The following is a 17,612-nucleotide window of genomic DNA, read 5'->3' on the forward strand; positions in this document are numbered from 1 at the left end:
GATATTACTGTACACTCGGATCCACAAGAAATCTCACGATCGCCTCCTACACTATTGTCGGCTTAGATACCTTAACGAGGCGTCTAACACGTTTTATTATTTCACGTACAATTTATCTGACAACCGACAATTCCCGATCCTCTTTAACGCTCATTTCACCCTCCCTCCTCTATAATAACTATACTTTAGTGAGATCAAAGGGCACGCACCGATGGCTTGCAATTATTGCAGGCGCAAGCGCATGGGAGAGTCATTAGAGATGCTTCGCCCACGCCATCTTGGAAATATGGCGCCTGGCTAACTGATTGTAATCAGCACGTTTGGCTTGCACGTTCCAAAAACTGAGGTTGAATTAATGTCTTTATTTTAATAATATTTTCTGTGTGTTATGGATCTTTGTGAGAAATGAATTATACATATCTTTTGAGAGCAGGTTTTGATAAGGTGGGAGTATATATTTCCAATGCATTTTTTTTATGCAATGTGGTAAAACTTACATATATATATATATATGTATGTTGTAAACATACATATATTATATAGTTGTTATATAGTTATATAGTTAGGTGTACACACATATATATATATATATATATATATATATATATATATATATGTGTGTATGTTATTTATAGATATATATATATGGATTTCCGCAAAGTAATGCCTGCTTCTAGCCAATATCTATCCAATATTCGAATACCAGCACCCACCTAACTTTTCTAAATTATGTGCGTTTTTAGCGATTAAAATATATATATATACAACAACCTATATATATATATATACATATATATATATACAATATATAGGTGGGATAAATATATTTTTGTTTCACATTTCCATCCAGTCCCAAAGTCAGCGTAGCTTGTGTTATGGGTACTAAGATTAAGACTTATAATATACAGATAAACACCCAGACACTGAAAAACATTCATGTTCATCACAAACATTCTCCAGTTGTGGCAATCGAACCCACGGCCATGGACTCAGAAAGGGTCGCTGCTCACTGCACCTATCGTCTGTCAAAAAAGTTAAGAGAACATCGTAAGGCTTTAAACTAGTACGGCTTCTATTCCCGCAATGCTGTGCCATGTATATGTAAACATCTTTAGGGATCGAATAACCTGCTAGGGATATGACAGGTATGTTAAACCCATACTCCTAATAGTTTCTACGAACCATCGTACCGGAACGCTTAAAATGCTTGGTGGCATGATTTTTTGTTAGGGCTGTAACTAGCCATGGCCAAAATCTCTTTATCATCATTGTAAAGACGTGTTTATGATACACCAGCGTTAGGCATGTACTGACTTTGTTCTTATAACTATGCACCTCATACAATATTTATTATTTACCTACCCTCACAATCATCATCACATCTACCCATTACCTGCTCACTACAGAGCACGGGACTCCTCCCACAGTGAGAAAGGGTAAAGGCCGTAGTCCACCACGCTGGCCCAGTGCAGATTGGTGGACACACCTTTAAGAACATTATGTAGAACTCTCAGGCGTACAGGTTTCCTCACGATTTTTTCCTTATGTATTTTTACTGTATGGTTACAAAGACTGGAAGACTGGAACTGAAAAAATTCAGGAAGTATAAATTCCTTAATTATCCCCGCAGAAAATCGAACACCGCGCCTCCCACTTATAGTAAAAGAGCACTCACCACTCCTCTAAAGAGGTCGTTAAAACTAACAAAACACAGTAAACTAAACGAAACTTGTTAGACACTAAACTTCCGAATTCCAATTTCGGGGACAAGTTCAGCCTACACACAGACACAACTGGTTATACCGTCTAAAAGCATTACGTTGATAAGTTTGTCTACGGAATTTTCATTAATTTCCCTTCAGACACCAAAGTCAAACAGTGCAGTTAGTGGTTTGACGGTAACCTAGCGGGAAGTGACCGAATCCGCGGGAAATGACTTGTTTACACTGTTAATTCCGCTTTAGAAACGTAGGTTCTAATTAGAATAGTTGTTCTTGATTATAGTTGAGTATTGATGCAGTTTAGCAATCAAACAGTTCTGAACCCACATATCAACCCACTACGGGGTACGGGTCTCCTCCCACGATGAGAAGGGGCTAGAACCGTAGTCCACCACGCTGGCCTAGTGGGGATTGATGGACTCCACACGCCTTTTAGAACTTTATGGAAAATTGTTACGCATGCTGGTTCTCAAATATAGGATATAAGCAGGCGTTTCTTTGCTGAAATATATGACATATTATGAAAATTAAGCTTAATATGCTATACTCCGCTAAAAGCAGGAGACCACGTGAAGCGTGAGCTAAAACGTGAGTAGACAACAATGCTGAAGATCTGCTTGGTGTGGATATATATGGATTCAAGAAAGTATAAATTACACTACACAAATTCTCCTGCTTTTCGCGGAGAATAGCAAATTAAGCTTAATTTTCATAATGCTGGTTTTCTCCTGATGTTTTCCTTCACCGTTGAAGCAAGTGATATTTTAATCTCTTAAAACACACATAATTTAAAAAAGTTATAGGTGCCTGCTGTATTCGAACTCGGTCTCCGAAAGTGAAGTCGAAGGCCACTGGGCTATTACCACTTCCGATAGTGCTATAATCTCTCAGAGAACTAGACACAAATATTTTTCAGATAGTTGTAAGAACACTGATATCTCGAGACTACTCTGAAAAGTCACTGGCAACATCACTGGTAAGCATAAAATACACGTCTTAGATTTACGCGTATTACCTTTAGTCAACTGTACGATTAGTAAGCCGTACTAGGTATTGCAGGTTATGTGCTAAAGGATTTTGGTTTCTTTGTTCTTTGTAGCAAAGGTCTAAATGAGCTATGGTGTTGGGTGTAGGCTGACCAATTAAGTTTATTAGAGGGCAAAAGCCCTTTGTTTGGTACACGAACTAGTGGATATACGTAAGAATTGGTCGATATTGCTATCAAATTCGGTTACGCTTGTAGTTTTATTGTTTCCTATTATTGTTTCTTCGGTTCTTTTATTTTATGCTACTGTTTTGTTTTGAGATTGACCACTCATAAATATCGGGTTTTCCTTTGATGTTGAGTCTTTTGTGTTTCTTCGTTTCTTTTGACCGATACATAGGCTAATTTTCTTTTAATTTTAACTTCCAATAAATGGTTAAGATACTCTTGATGCGTTTTTCTTATAATTTGGCGGCAGGAGCAGGAGATAATGATAAAGATTGAAAAAAATAATAATAAAAAAAAAAAAAAAAAAAAAAAAAAAAAAATTATACTTAAAAATAAAAATTAAATTAGTATAAAATAAATAAAAATGAATAAACAAAAATTAAAATATAATTAATATTTTTTCCCTTAAAATAAAAAGGGATAGAAAGGGAAATCTCTCTGCTCAGTTCTATTGCAGGAGTTCAATTCTATTTACTCTATGAGAGTGAGTGCGCGTGAAAGTTTACTATTACTTGTATAGCATCAAAAAAGCGCCATCTAGGTACAATACCGGGAAACAGGATATTCTATAATAAAACCTCTCACTACCACTACCCAGCTATGACGGCCGATTGGCGCAGTGTCCAAGGCCGTGGGTTCGATTCCCACAACTGGAAAATGTTTGTGTGATGAACATGAATGTGTTTCAGTGTCTGGGTGTTTATATGTATATTATAAGTATTTATGTATGTATATTATTCATAAAATTATTCATCAGTGATCTTAGTACCCGTAACAAAGTTACGCTTACTTTGGGACTAGATGGCGATGTGTGTATTGCTGTAGTATATTTATTATTATTTATTTATAGTTATCGACTTCAGCAAACGTTACAACAACCTAGATCGAATGAATGGATGGATGTATTGTCACAAGTAGGCCTCACAAAAAAAAATTAAACATGATTATAACATTCATAAAAAATTAATGGCCCAGCCCTTAACTTTGCCAACTTAACTTTATCAAAACAACATAAAGCCTTACTCGCATCGCATGACAATCAATCACCTGTTATAATTAAATACGCTTTGTACACGCGTTGAAATATTAAAACTCTTAACTGAAAGTCGCCGTGTTTATAGCGGTAAGCCTTTTATGGCGCTTGTTCAAAAAATTAATACAATGTTGTGAACTTGTTTGTTATTTTGTCACGCACGGGGTAAGGGCTAATTGATGGATGGCTTACTTTAGGATTTTCGTTGGGAAAACACTGTACCCCTTATTTATAAACGTGGTGTAGGGTTGGACTCGTGTTGTGTCACGTTCTGACATTTGAGAGGTGCTGCCAGTTGAAGTGTGACAAAACACTGCGGAACTATTTTGATTGCCACTTTTATCAATAAGTGACACGTTCGGACAACTTTGATGAGGTACGTCGGTATGGTGGTATGGTGAACATTTTGGATTTTCCTAGACCTGGATTTTGAAAATTGTTAGGCAAGTATCTAGTACAATAATTGGCACCTAATGTGTTGCAAATTGTATCGTGTAGCATAATTTATTCATAAAGAAAATTTTCTTTTTTTTTCTTTTTCTGCTTTACGATATTTTAGTGTAAATAGATACCTTAACCGCGTCTGATGGCCGAAATGGTTAATTAAACTCGCTTTCGACGCTCTTTTTAGTAACTACCTCTTTTTATATTTAAATATCATTGGTGATATCTAAACTAACGTACTACACGATTAGTAGCAAGACAAGAGCTATGTATGTGCTGTTTACCTCTGGCATATCCATGAACAATATTTCCATTAATATAATAATAATTTATTTTTAGTTTGTTGTATGTTTGTTGGTACTTCCCTCTCTCAATAAGCAGCTAATCAAGTTAGTTTTTGACAAAGAGTTAGTTGAAAAGGTGGAGTGTGACAAAGGCTACCTTTCATACCAGAGAAATTAACCGAATGTGTAGTAAGCCGTATTAAACTCGGATGAAGTAGGTGGGCGACAGGTAGTGAGTAATGCTTCAATATTGTCAGGAAACCCTGTCTCAACCTAGTGAATTAAGCGATAGTGGCATGTGCTGAAGGACAGACTAATCAAAGTACTGATGCCTATACCACTGTATCAGAGCGGTCTTAAAAGATAAAAAGCAAGTGATAACGATTGAGACACCGGGAGGTATATTTGCATCGTTCGATTTCATACAGGACTGAAGTGCATCGATTATGCATATCGAAATACCCACCAACTGTTGTTAAATCAAATATAAATTTAACTGTTTAATGATTCACCAGCTTTATAAAAATAATGTAACACAAGTTAAGGTCAATTTAGAAGCAGATCAAAAAGCATACGATGACAACCAACTACTTAAAATTCAAAACCATCCTTCTCTTAACCATTATCATTAAGCCGAATGCCGGAGTTAATAGCTTTAATAGATTTCCAAAAAATCCCCATTAGATCGGAGATCTTTATTTATATTAACTTTAATAAAGACGAGTAATGGGCAATCAATTTTTATCGCTCAGAGAACGCTCGTGTTCAATCCACGGGTGGCCACTACGCTATTGACTTGAAATATTATTTGACTTGATTCTCGGCTAATCTTTGTTGAACATGACCTAAGACGAAATTTGTATGCTATAACTAGCTGATGCCCGCGTTCTTCGTTCGCGTTTATTACTGGTTTTTACAAATCCCGTGGGAACCGTTTGTTTTCCTGGCGTGAAAAGTATCCTATGTTGCTCTCCGTCTATGGCAAATATCAAGTTTATTTTATTTAGTTCGTAAAGCAAGGACAAACAAACAAATAAATTTATCAAAATACTTTGGAAATTAAATTATTAGTAATGATTTATGTTTCCCACGGTTTTATCTGCGTTTTTTGAGTCGTCATGATACACCATTTAAAGCTTGAGCTACGCGATTACCTTACTCATAGACGTAAACCCCCATCCCGCAGCGCAATAGCGCATTCTTTAATTTAACGTTATCTTCTAAACGATATATCCAAATAACATACTAAACGTTTATCTACCAAAAGTTGTGTTCATTAAAAATTGCTTTTGTAAAGATTATTAGATTGGTATTAAAATTCTATGCCTGAAAACGATGTAATATTCGACGTAAAATCAGTTTTCATGGCTTATTTTTAAGTGGTAGGTATATGGCTCCCTTAACTTGGTTTAAGATCTACTAAAGATCACTATTTTTAAAGTACATGGTGTTAAAGTATGAGTGACCTTTAAGTCAGCGCGAATAAACCAGCTCTTTAGCACATTTTTCTAACTTACTTTACAAAGCTATGATGAGATGACCAATCCATATCTTTAATATCCATAAATGTTAAAATGTGTCTGTTTGTCCTATGATATATTTTATAACTACTGTTATAGTATAAGCGGCAGAGTATCTCGTATATTTTTTTTTATTTTACTACAAGTTAGCCCTTCACTGCAATCTCACCTGACTTACGGTGATGATGAAGATGGTAGCGGGCTTACCTGTGAGGGAGTGTGGCAGTTATATTTACCCATATTCCTAATCGGCTTTTATGCCACATCGAACCGGAACGCTAAATCGCTTAATCGCTTTTATCGGTAGGGTGGTAACTGGCATTAGTGCTTTTTGTGACAGAGCTAGTCCGAGAAAGTTCTATCGCTTTCCTATTTCTGCCGCTAAGCAGCAATATTTTGACGGCCGATTGGCGCAGTTTGCAGCGACCCTGCTTTCTGAGTCCAAGGCCGTGGGTTCGATTTCCACAACTGGACAATATTTGTGTGATGAACATAATTTTTTTCAGTGTCTGGGTGTTTATAATATATTATAAGTATTTATGTATATTATTCATAAAAATTATTCATCAATTTTCTTAGTACCCATAACACAAGCTACAGTTACTTTGGGACTAGATGGCGATGTGTGTATTGTCGTAGTATATTTATTTATTTATTTATTTCTCATCAGGTGGGCCATCTCCTTGGTGCGACAATTTTTACTACAAAAAAAAAACTAGTCACGACCGAAGCCCACCAGACAAAAAAATAAACTTAAAAAGTCCCTAGTTTCGGTTATTTCTTAAAATAAGCTCGCACTTAGCCATTCTCCAGAGGGTATTTAATAATATAGCAGACGAGAAAGGAAAGACATGCTTTCCGTAATACTTAAGCAGAGTGAAATTTTTGGTAACATAAGGGGACCTTTCTGTGACAGACAGACGGACGGACGTGCGGAAATTAGAAAATTAAAAGGGCTTCCCTGAAGCCTCAGACATAAGGGGGTCTTTTTAAGGGGCCTTATCCGGCCAGCTAACAAAAGATATTGCATGGATTAGTCGTCTTATTAAAAATTCCATTTTTTTTCTAATTATAATTCCTACCCAAAAAGGTTTATATACAAGCTATCAACGGAAGCAGACAGCGACAGTGACAGCTTCTTCTAAGACGAATCTTGCCTTAAAGATAATTTAGCTGGTCAACCCGCATTGAAATGACGTGGTTAGCGAAGGCTTTTGCTCAGTAGTGGGCTTATGTGAGTAGTTTTTGGCACATCTATTGCCATTGATGACCAGCTGTTGCCCACGTTCTTCATGAGTGCTTATTGCGGATTTTTGTAAATCCCGTGGGAAACGTTTGTTTCTCTGGGATAAAAAATAACCTATGTTACTCTTCCTCCTTTCAACTAACTTTATGCCAAAAAGCCAAGGTGATTCGTTGGTTAGTTAGGGCGTTAAGAAAGGACAAACAAATAAACACGTTTTCGCATTTCCACTATTAGTAATAGTAACACAAAGTAAAATATTTCTTAATTAAAATAAGTACATAGATGGCACTTTTAATGCGTACATTACATGTAAAATATGACATAGAAGTGAGTTTATGGCGATAACTAAATTCGTCAACTTAAAACTAAAGCTACGAGGGTTCCAAACGCGCCCAAGTCTAAGAAAAAGCTCACATCAAACTAAGCCGATTTTTTTGTTATCACCATCTCACATTGTCATTTAAAACTAATCAAAAAACAACCTGGTTAGAGCAATAATTTACACCCACGCATTTTTATCGTTGACGTAGTCCTTAATAGTGAAATAGGACTTTTCTATAAGCTTACGTTTAAAAAAAAGTTTATAAGAGACATCTCCAAGATGTAGTTCGTAGTTTAGTTAGACTCGTAGTTTATTGGATCAATGCTTGAGGGATTTAAATAATGTTCTCAATGGCGTGTAAAGTCCACCCTTAATTGGCTATCATGGTGCGCTACATCCCTTCTCTGAGAAGATCTTGGTCAGATGATGATAATTGGAAAAATCAAAATACTCCAATCCTCGAAAAGAAACAGTTTAGATTTATGAGGTGCACACTTGAATTTGACTTGGCATTATAGCTTGAACCACTATTGTAAATGAACTTACAATAATAACTTTATACGACAGTTTAATAATGTAATATACTATATAACTATATGATACTCTAAAATTAGTGATATAAGAACTATAATAGCTTGGTGTAATTTCCTAAAATTTATGCATTAAGTTTTGGGTAAACTCAAAGTTAGATGCTTACATTATAATGCCCTCATATTATATTGTGGACCTTAAGATATTGCGCATGTTTCGCCTTAGTTTGTCGCTTTATACATGTATTGTCATAGTAAACAAAAATAAAGTTATATTGTACTAGCGTACCCAGCCCGCTTCGCCGGGCTAGATTTTGATTTATTTTATTTAAACAATAAACTTATATCATTAAATTTTTAATTTAAGTCTCATTATATATTAAATCATTTATTTATCTCCGTATTCATTCTCTTCTATTCTCTTCTCGAGCGGGTGAAGATCATTATCTACAACCATGTACACCCAACAATAGAATATCATCATAGTAAATAAAAGCTGTATTTGACATTTTGACTGAAAATAGGAGTGCTCCGATCGTCACCAAACTTTACAGGATTACTCGCCAGGTCAATCCGGAGATTCCCTGAAAGTTTCATTGAAATCGGCTTAGCCGTTTCGGAGCCTATACGGAACATACCCACACACTTTCTCTTTTATATATATAGATTTTAAATAAAATTTATATCAATATATACTCGTATAATAAAACAAACCATTTTTTTTATATCGTAGTTAGGCGAAGATTACGAGGCTTACTGTGGGCCTCATAGAAAGGTTCTGAGTCAATCAAAAGGTGATGGAGAGAGCTATGCTAGGCGTATGTCTACGAGATCCAACGAGGTGATCCTTAATATAAGCGTAGTCACCGACATAGCTCAACAAGTCGCGAAGCTTTTGTGGCAATGGGTGGCGCTCATAGCTCGGAGAACCAATTAACTTTGGGGAACCAAGATGCTAGTACGACTCTTTTTGTTTTTTTTTAAATATATAAATAAATATACTACGACAATACACACATCGCAATCTAGCCCTAAAGTGAGCATTACTGTGTTATGGGTACTAAGATGCCTGATGAATATATATATGAATTATATACATAAATACTTTGAATAAGTATACATATATCCAGACACTGAAAAACATTTATGCTCATCACACAAACATTTTCCAGTAGTTGGAATGGAACCCACGACCTTAGGCTCAGAAAGCAGGGTCGCTGCAAGCTGCGCCAATCGGCCGTTAAAATACCCTGCACTGATAAACGTCGGTAGATCCCAACTACTCCTTATAAACCTGATTACCTATTCCTTCCTATAATTAGCATTTCGTCGCGTTGCTTCTTAGCGACTCAACACAAGTACGTGCTCTTTTGAAAACTCAAGTCCGTCTGTTTGTTTTGAATCTAAAGAAAAAGGTTTATCAGATATTTATTTTAATTATCAATATACGAATTAGAAGGGGTGATAGCCCGATGGGTAGGACTTAGACTTCACTTTCGGGGGGACGAGTTCGAATCCCAGCACGCACCTCTGAGTTTTCTAAGTTATGTGCGTTTCTTTATTAAAATATCACTTGCTTAAACGATGAAGGAACACGTCGTGACGAAACCTGCGTAATGTCAACTGCGTAAGGCCACGTCGAGCTCTCCATAATGTTCTCAAAAGTGTGTAAGTTCCACCAATCCACACAGGGCCAGCGTCGTGGATTACGGCCTTAAGTGGGAGGAGACCCGTGCCCTATAGTGGGTGTATAAGTATAACGGTGATAGCCTAGTGGCATCGGCTTTCCTTTCTGGAGCATCAAGTTTGATTTCCGGCACGAAATTTTATGTGCGTTTTTAATTAAAGCAATTAAAATATATAATAAAGTAATTATAAAAAAAAAAATCAAAATTTTTATTTCATGTAGGCCTATCACTAGCACTTATGAAGCGTTCATACTTATATGTTTACATAATTGTAAGGGGATGGTGATAACTTCGTTCGCCAACTTAAACCTAAAGCTACGAGGGTTCCAAACGCGGGGGCTTCTTAGACCAGGGGGTCTAAGAAGAGGCCACAACAAACTTAGCCGGGTAATTTTTTTTTTGTAATCACCATCTCACAGTTAATTTATATTAAGCTATGAAGCAAGAGCAATTCACACCCAAGCTTTTTTATCGTTTAATCGGTTGATGATGATGATTTATACAAAAGTAAATTAAAAGTTCACTACGCAACGTTATTTAAACCGTCCCCTGCGGTGTCTTGAAACAAAAAACATGTCCATTAATCCTGATTCCCAAAGAACATGTGGTGTGAAATCTGACAATTTATAACCGTTAAGATAATGTTACCCCCATTACGAGTAATTTGGGGAAGTATCAGCTATTATACGACGTTTTAGGTAAACTTCCACTTGAAAGTGAACGGAAATTATGGTAATGTTTCTTGGGGAACCATTTTACCTAATAACCTTCTCTGTTTGGTTGCTTATATTCTTTTTTTATCTTGTCTTGTATCAAGGTAATGTCGCATCTGATTGCCCTTTTACGTAACGCGATGTCGGTTTTATTCTAGGCCTATTTTGTTTAGTCTTAATCGACTAAATTCGAGAGGCATGGTATCGAAATCAGTATGTCTTGTGACTTTCATACAAAACTAGCTGTCCCCGGCGAACTTCGTACCGCGGATTATTATTTTTTTTTTTTTTTGATGAATGTTATATTTTAATGCTTATTATCCTATTCGGGTCTAAGAGGAATCCAAAAAATCAAATATCATAAAAATTGGTCCAGCCGTTCTTGAGTTATAAATGGTGTAACTAAAACAACTTTCTTTTATCTATATAGATTATAGTACGGATACTACCGGTTACGTAAGTTGGTAGTATAGGTGAATATCAGTTGCGTGCATAGAGGGTATGCACAGGGTAGGCAGATGATATCAAATGAAGAAAAACGCCCGTACGAGCTATAAATACTCAAGGGTAGGCTTTCTATAACTCTTGCAATGCCTATCCTTAAGTTGTTTATAACTCTTACTGGAGATTTTCTTGAAAAATTATTATAACATAGTGTCACAAAAATTGGTCCTTACGTCTGGTGACCCAAGAGCTGGCGCTTATTTAGCCCAACGGCTAAGTCTGGCTAAAAATATATTAAATACATTGAAATTCATTTATAAATACATTGAATATTCGGCCAAATTTGCTGATTTTGCTTTACAGATATGGGGAAAATGCGACGTGAATAAAACAACATTAAATCGACATAGCACCACAAAGTTAAAAAAAAATTTACCTTTACACGTATAAAAAAAGAGCAAACTAACGATCTCAACTCAGCTTCGAAATACGCGTATAAACAAATGTATCTATTTATATAGGTGCGTATTCCAATTTACTTTTGAAGTAGATTGAAAAAGAGATTCGTAAAAGCGAGGTACGAATACCAAAGCAATTTTCATATTTTTCGGCGATATTTTTTGTGCATAAAGGAAAACCAATTTCAATATGAAATTGAAGTGTCAATGTATTATGCTAAAATACATATCATTGAAAACTAAACATTTTATTTAAGTCGTGACGCCGATATTTATTAACATGTCAGACGACCTAAAATCGTGCGTTATTTATTTAGCACAACGTTCGTATTCTAAATATATAGCTAAAAATAAATCATAATATATAAATTGAAAACTCTTGACTTTTACATTATTCTATTAGTCAAGCCATTTCATTTGAAACCCATATTGATAGACCTGTGAAAAAAAGTATAATTTGCCAATTTGCGGTAGTGGCCATCTTGTGTTTGAAATTTGTCATAGTGTATTCTTTTGGTCAATCCCTTTTATTTGATACTCATATTGTGGGTGTCGTGAAAAAATATTTAGTCCGCGACGTTGCGGCGGCCGCCATCTTGTACCGATTTTCATCAAACGTCTCAGAACACACCTGACTAATTCTAGCGTTTCAGTACGATGTGGCGTAAAAACCGATTAGAAGTATGACTTTAAAATAACAACCATACCTCTAAAAGGTTAGCTCGCTACTATCTTAGGGTTCATCCTCACTTATTATCAGTCAAGATTGTAATCAAGGGCTAATTTGAAATATGATTAAAAAAGGAGGTTATTTATGTTAAGTCGCAATTATAACAATTGTCTTCCGAATAATCTATCAAATAAAAACAGGCATTTAATTAAAACTTAAAACCCTAAAAGATTTTAATGGACCTATAAGGCGTACAAGAGACCTCTCATGAAACGAAATAAAATGTAATGCTGGTAGCACGCAACGTAGCGTAGGCCAGTGTGTAGTTTTATATCTTTTTCCGAGATCGTGCATGTTGGAAGACGGACATGCTAGGTCGCGTGTTCAGGTGACCTAGCTGGAGTACTCCTTTTTGTGGGATATTTTCTATTTGAGCGGGCTCGTGCGTCCAATTTGTTATGCTGCATAAAATTAAGGACAAGCAAACGTAAAATATCGCTGAAATGTTTCTTTGCCTACTCTTGCTAGTTTCATGTAAAGACCTTCATTTTATACAATATTATATATATATATTATAGTATATATAATAATAATAATAATAATATAATATATATTATTATATATAATATTGAAGCGCTGCTAGCCCAGTGGTAAGGAATTCTGTTACACTTTCGGGGGGCCGATTTCGTAACCCAGCACGCACCTGTAACTTTTCTGAGTTATGTGCGTTTGAAGTAATTAAAATTTCACTAGCTTCAACGGTAAAGGAAAACATCATGAGGAATCCTGCAAGCCTGAGAGTTCTCCACAATGGCGTGTGAAGTCCACCAATCCACACTGGGCCAGCGTGGTGGATTCATGCTTTAATCCATTTTATTATGGTAGGAGACCCGTGCCTTGTAGTGGGCTGATAATGAATGATATGATTATGATGATGATGATTCTATACAATGTACTTTAAGCTCATTGGAGTTTCAGGACATCAAGTAACCTAATGTATGACTACCATATCATATCATACCATATCATATCCACCTATTGATTGTAAAAGAGAAAAAAATATATGGTGCTATATTTTATAATGTCTTCATCTTTACACTTCATACCAAAAAGGTCTTCCAAAATTACTCTCTTCGCGTGTTCCGCTCCGACACTGGAGCTACCTCACTTCTACTAGGATATGATGAGTAGTCGAACATTCTAACTAAAGTAACCCGTTATGAGAATGATAATTAGAAAAAGATCAGATCTCTTCAGGAAATCCTCAGGAGATGTTTATTTTATAATAAACAATCGCTAAGTTTTGATAACAAGTGCAAAGATTGCTATTGTCAATTCTAGGCTAATTGTAAATTCATTATCTCCTGAGGATGCTCCGGTGTTGGAGCGAGTCGTGCGTGGAATGTACATGATGAAAAGATATGATCTTCTTCCAATTATTATTCACATAATATGTTTAGTTAGAATATTCAACTACTTATGAGATCCTGGTAGAAATGCGTGACTAAAGAAATTACAACTGCAGTGTGGCTTGGGTAAAAATTGATAGTCTTAAATAAACATTAGATAGTGTTGATGACCACAAAATAAATAAAGTAATTATTTATAGTTTAATTACTATTCAGTAAAAAGCAGATAAGATAAGTTATTCACATATAAATAATCATTTTATCCCACAGTTAATGGTGGATGGAGCCAGTGGGGCCCGTGGACGCAATGCAGATGTAATGGCAGAGTGGCCGGGCAGCGTCGATCCAGGACCTGCACGGAACCTCATCCCCTCAATGGAGGAGCACCTTGCCAGGGGCAGAGCGTTCAGAAGACCGCTGATTGCGTTCTATGTCAAAGTGGTATGTTATGCGATAACTAGCTGGTTCGTTGTAACTAGGTAGGTATGTTGGATACGCAGAGATATCTAGTAGCTTAGTCTAACCCCAGTTGATCAGTGGGGTCTTTGGGGTTGGCCCTTAGGCTCGATTTACAACAAAATGTGCACATTTTTTTAACAGATTTCGTCGACAGTTTCACAGATCAAAACTTCTCTTTAAGTGAAGGTCTCTTTGAAGCCATTATTAAATTTGCCCTTATTGCCCCTTTCACAAATCCATTTTGTATACAGTGAAACATTTTTCTGGCAACACGTGCATTGTGACTTCAGGAGTAAAACCTGTACTTATACATTTTCGATTTGAAAAAGATGTATATTTAACCTTCCAAGGTTAACGTAGTTTTATAACGGTATCGGTTGTCTTATCTTAAAAACTTAGCTATAGGTGCATAGACAGTAGTGATATAGACAGCTATTTGTGTACCTTATATTATGTTTGTCATAAACTCTCTTAAACCCTTTACAGAAGTTTCTTGAAAAAAGATGAACAAAGTAGAATTCGATCTCGTTTTTCAGCTTGAACAAGTTAGGTAGGTCACAAATAGGAACGGCCATACATCGTTTGCTTCCAGATCACTCGATATTTGACCTCGTTGCTATAGGATCATCAAGAACTGGAAAGTAGGACGAGCGTTTTCAATTATTGAATACTTTTTTACAGGTGGAATTCACTGCAGTATCATGTTCGTTTGCATAAAATATAAAAAAATATGATTGAGAATGCTTCGATAGATTGACGTGGATACATTTAATATGATGTAATGTCTCGAGTACTTTGTGCTCGTTATAGAATCAAAACAAAATCCGCATAAACTGGCGAAGCATCATTCATTTAACATTTGTTTGGAATACATTACCAATATTGTATTTGTAAGCACACTAAAAGTCATCAACTGGCAGTATATAGAATTTGTAAATAGATTTTGACTCAGGTCCATTTTTGTTTTTATTTTAAATAAAACAATTGAAATTAGAAATCCAGTGCTATTTAAAGAACCAGTGCGTATATTAAAATGTTTATATTCAACTGGAAAAAGAGTGGTTTAAAATAAAAAACAACAACAATTATTCATTTAATTCAACTATTTATCAAAAATTAACAAATTTATGCATTATTGTGTACAGGTTTCAGCAAAGAGATACATTTACAACTTATTCAGGACATAAGGATGTACGCCCAAAATAAAGAATTTGGTAACTTTCCGCAACTTTCTTGTTAATAAGCTGTTTATTGATGGAAAAAATTACGAACGTGTTTATCAGAATGAAAAAAATCAAATAAAAGCGCTATTTAAATTAAGCGCTATAGGACAAAGACCTGAGACAAAAAAGTGATGAGAAATTTTTGGAGCGTAACTGTTAGTTTACAGTCAGATGGTAATCTGTAATTGCTTTCTTGCTCACTGAATCTAAGACGGGATAGCATAATAGAGTTTTAAGCTCATTAAACTGTCTTGATACTTGTTAATTTACGTACTATACTTTATTTATCAAAGAAAACTTTTACATAATAAAAATAAATAGTTCAAAAAACCAAATTAATTTCTATCTTTTAGTTTAGTTTATCGTACCATTTTTATTATAGCAAAATTAATCGGATAACCATTCACCATAAAATTTGTTAATATAAATGACATTGGCTAGAAATAATGGTTGGAAATTAAAATTAACCTCTCTCCTGCCTTATAGAATATAGATTAGATAAGTAATATTAATTAACAAAAATCTTATTTTGCAAATAAAAAAGTAGAATAATCTTATCAAATAAATATATTGTCATCGTTTCTTTATATATCTTAACAAAGGTTGGACGAAATCAGATTGATTGAAGAGGATCAAAATTAAGTCCAAAGGAGTCGGTTACAAACATATAGGTGAAGCTAATATAAAGCGTGTAAAAAGCAAACAACTGCCTCAACTTTGATATACACAACTATAAAAAAGTTCCATTTGTATCGAGATATGGATATTTCTTTTGGAAACTAGATGCGAAATTCCGTAATTTCTTTATGCACAACATCCTTTCTTACGGCGCTGAATCTTGAACGAGCTGAATGGTTAGGTATTAAAGAGAGGTCAAATGTGTATTGTCAGAAATAAAGCGATGCACAGTAAACCAAGAAATAGAATACTAGGTGTTTTATGTTATTTTGGGCACTTTTTCCATGGACGGCAAAGTAAATGAGACAATATTTTGGGCGGCCATGAGAAGCCCGAATGATAGCGAAATTTTATAGTTTTAAAGTTCAATAATGTTGGCGCATTACTTATATTTAAAACCAATCCTAGTGAATACCGTAAGACGTCGTCTCTAGCAGCCAAGAGTAAAACACGTCGATTTCTTTGCTAACATCTACGTCGACTAATTAATTATTCTTGATGTACTTTACCAATCCGTACTGGGCGCGCGTGGTAGACTACGGCCTAGACCCTTTTCGTTGTGGGAGGAGACCCGTGTAATGGGCCGGTAAAGAGTTGATATAATAATAATGACTTTAGTACTAGTACTTTTAATTATTGAATTAAAATTGATCTCACAGTTTCATAATTCTCCAACTATTGTCAAAAAATGGCAATTAAAGTACAGTATTGACGGTACAGTATAGCGGATGACGATCTTCCGTTTACACTAAACATACACATGATTAAACGAATAGTCATGTCCAACGAAATTAAAACGCACGCCCATGGTGCGAAGGGTGATTATAAAAAAAATAAAGCCCTTATTAGTTTTTATTTAGTGACAGGTCCAGTACATAGAATGGCGTTATGAGCAGTAACGTGCACTAAAAAATTTTAGCATAACTCATAAAGGGAAAGCTTTATGCTATCTTCCTTATTAAGTATACCCAGGTCAAAAATCCTGTGCACGTCAGTGATTATGAGGTTCTTTGTATGTTTGTGTCAAATGTTTAGTCCACATAGAAATGATACAGAAGAAAAAAATAAAGGGATACATACTATATATTATTAGTGTAAAGAAGTGACGTGTGTAGTCTTGACACAGAAAATATCAGAGACTTCCTAATACTCTTCCGTATCACTTCTAGTCCAGTGAACCAACTAACGTCGCATTGCCTTGCGATGTCGTCTCTAGTTTATAAAACGACCCACCTAAGAAGTTCTCGTTACGTGACGGAGTCCTGACGATAATTACAGAGTTGGTTGAAATGGGAGCCAAGACTGAGTTATTAAGTCCTTTGATGGTGGCACAAAGAGTCGGTATAATTAGTATAAGATGTCGGCCCTATGTGTAGTAATGGCCGTGTATGATTTATGATTCTATGGGGAATTTCTCGTTCAGATATGCGGCGAAACATCAAAGAAATAAATTATAGCTGCAGCTTCGTGGTAATTTGTATTCATATTCAGGGAATTCAGCTTTTATTAACTATCAATCTATTGATTGAGTGGATATGAAACTATGGCCAGAAACAC

At 35.5% G+C, this 17,612-nt stretch overlaps 1 protein-coding gene across 1 annotated transcript in view; it reads left to right on the forward strand.

The window, feature by feature from the left end:
- Window positions 1–17,612, forward strand: part of LOC120625935 (netrin receptor UNC5B-like) — a 120,929-nt gene that overhangs the window by 68,317 nt on the left and 35,000 nt on the right. Inside the window, exon 6 of the mRNA XM_039893207.1 lies at window positions 13,966–14,136. Within this exon, the coding sequence (XP_039749141.1) occupies window positions 13,966–14,136 (171 nt within the window). The remainder of the gene's footprint in view (window positions 1–13,965; window positions 14,137–17,612) is intronic.

The sequence above is a fragment of the Pararge aegeria genome, chromosome 8, assembly GCF_905163445.1.
Source record: "Pararge aegeria chromosome 8, ilParAegt1.1, whole genome shotgun sequence".
NCBI classification, from domain to species: Eukaryota; Metazoa; Arthropoda; class Insecta; order Lepidoptera; family Nymphalidae; genus Pararge; species Pararge aegeria.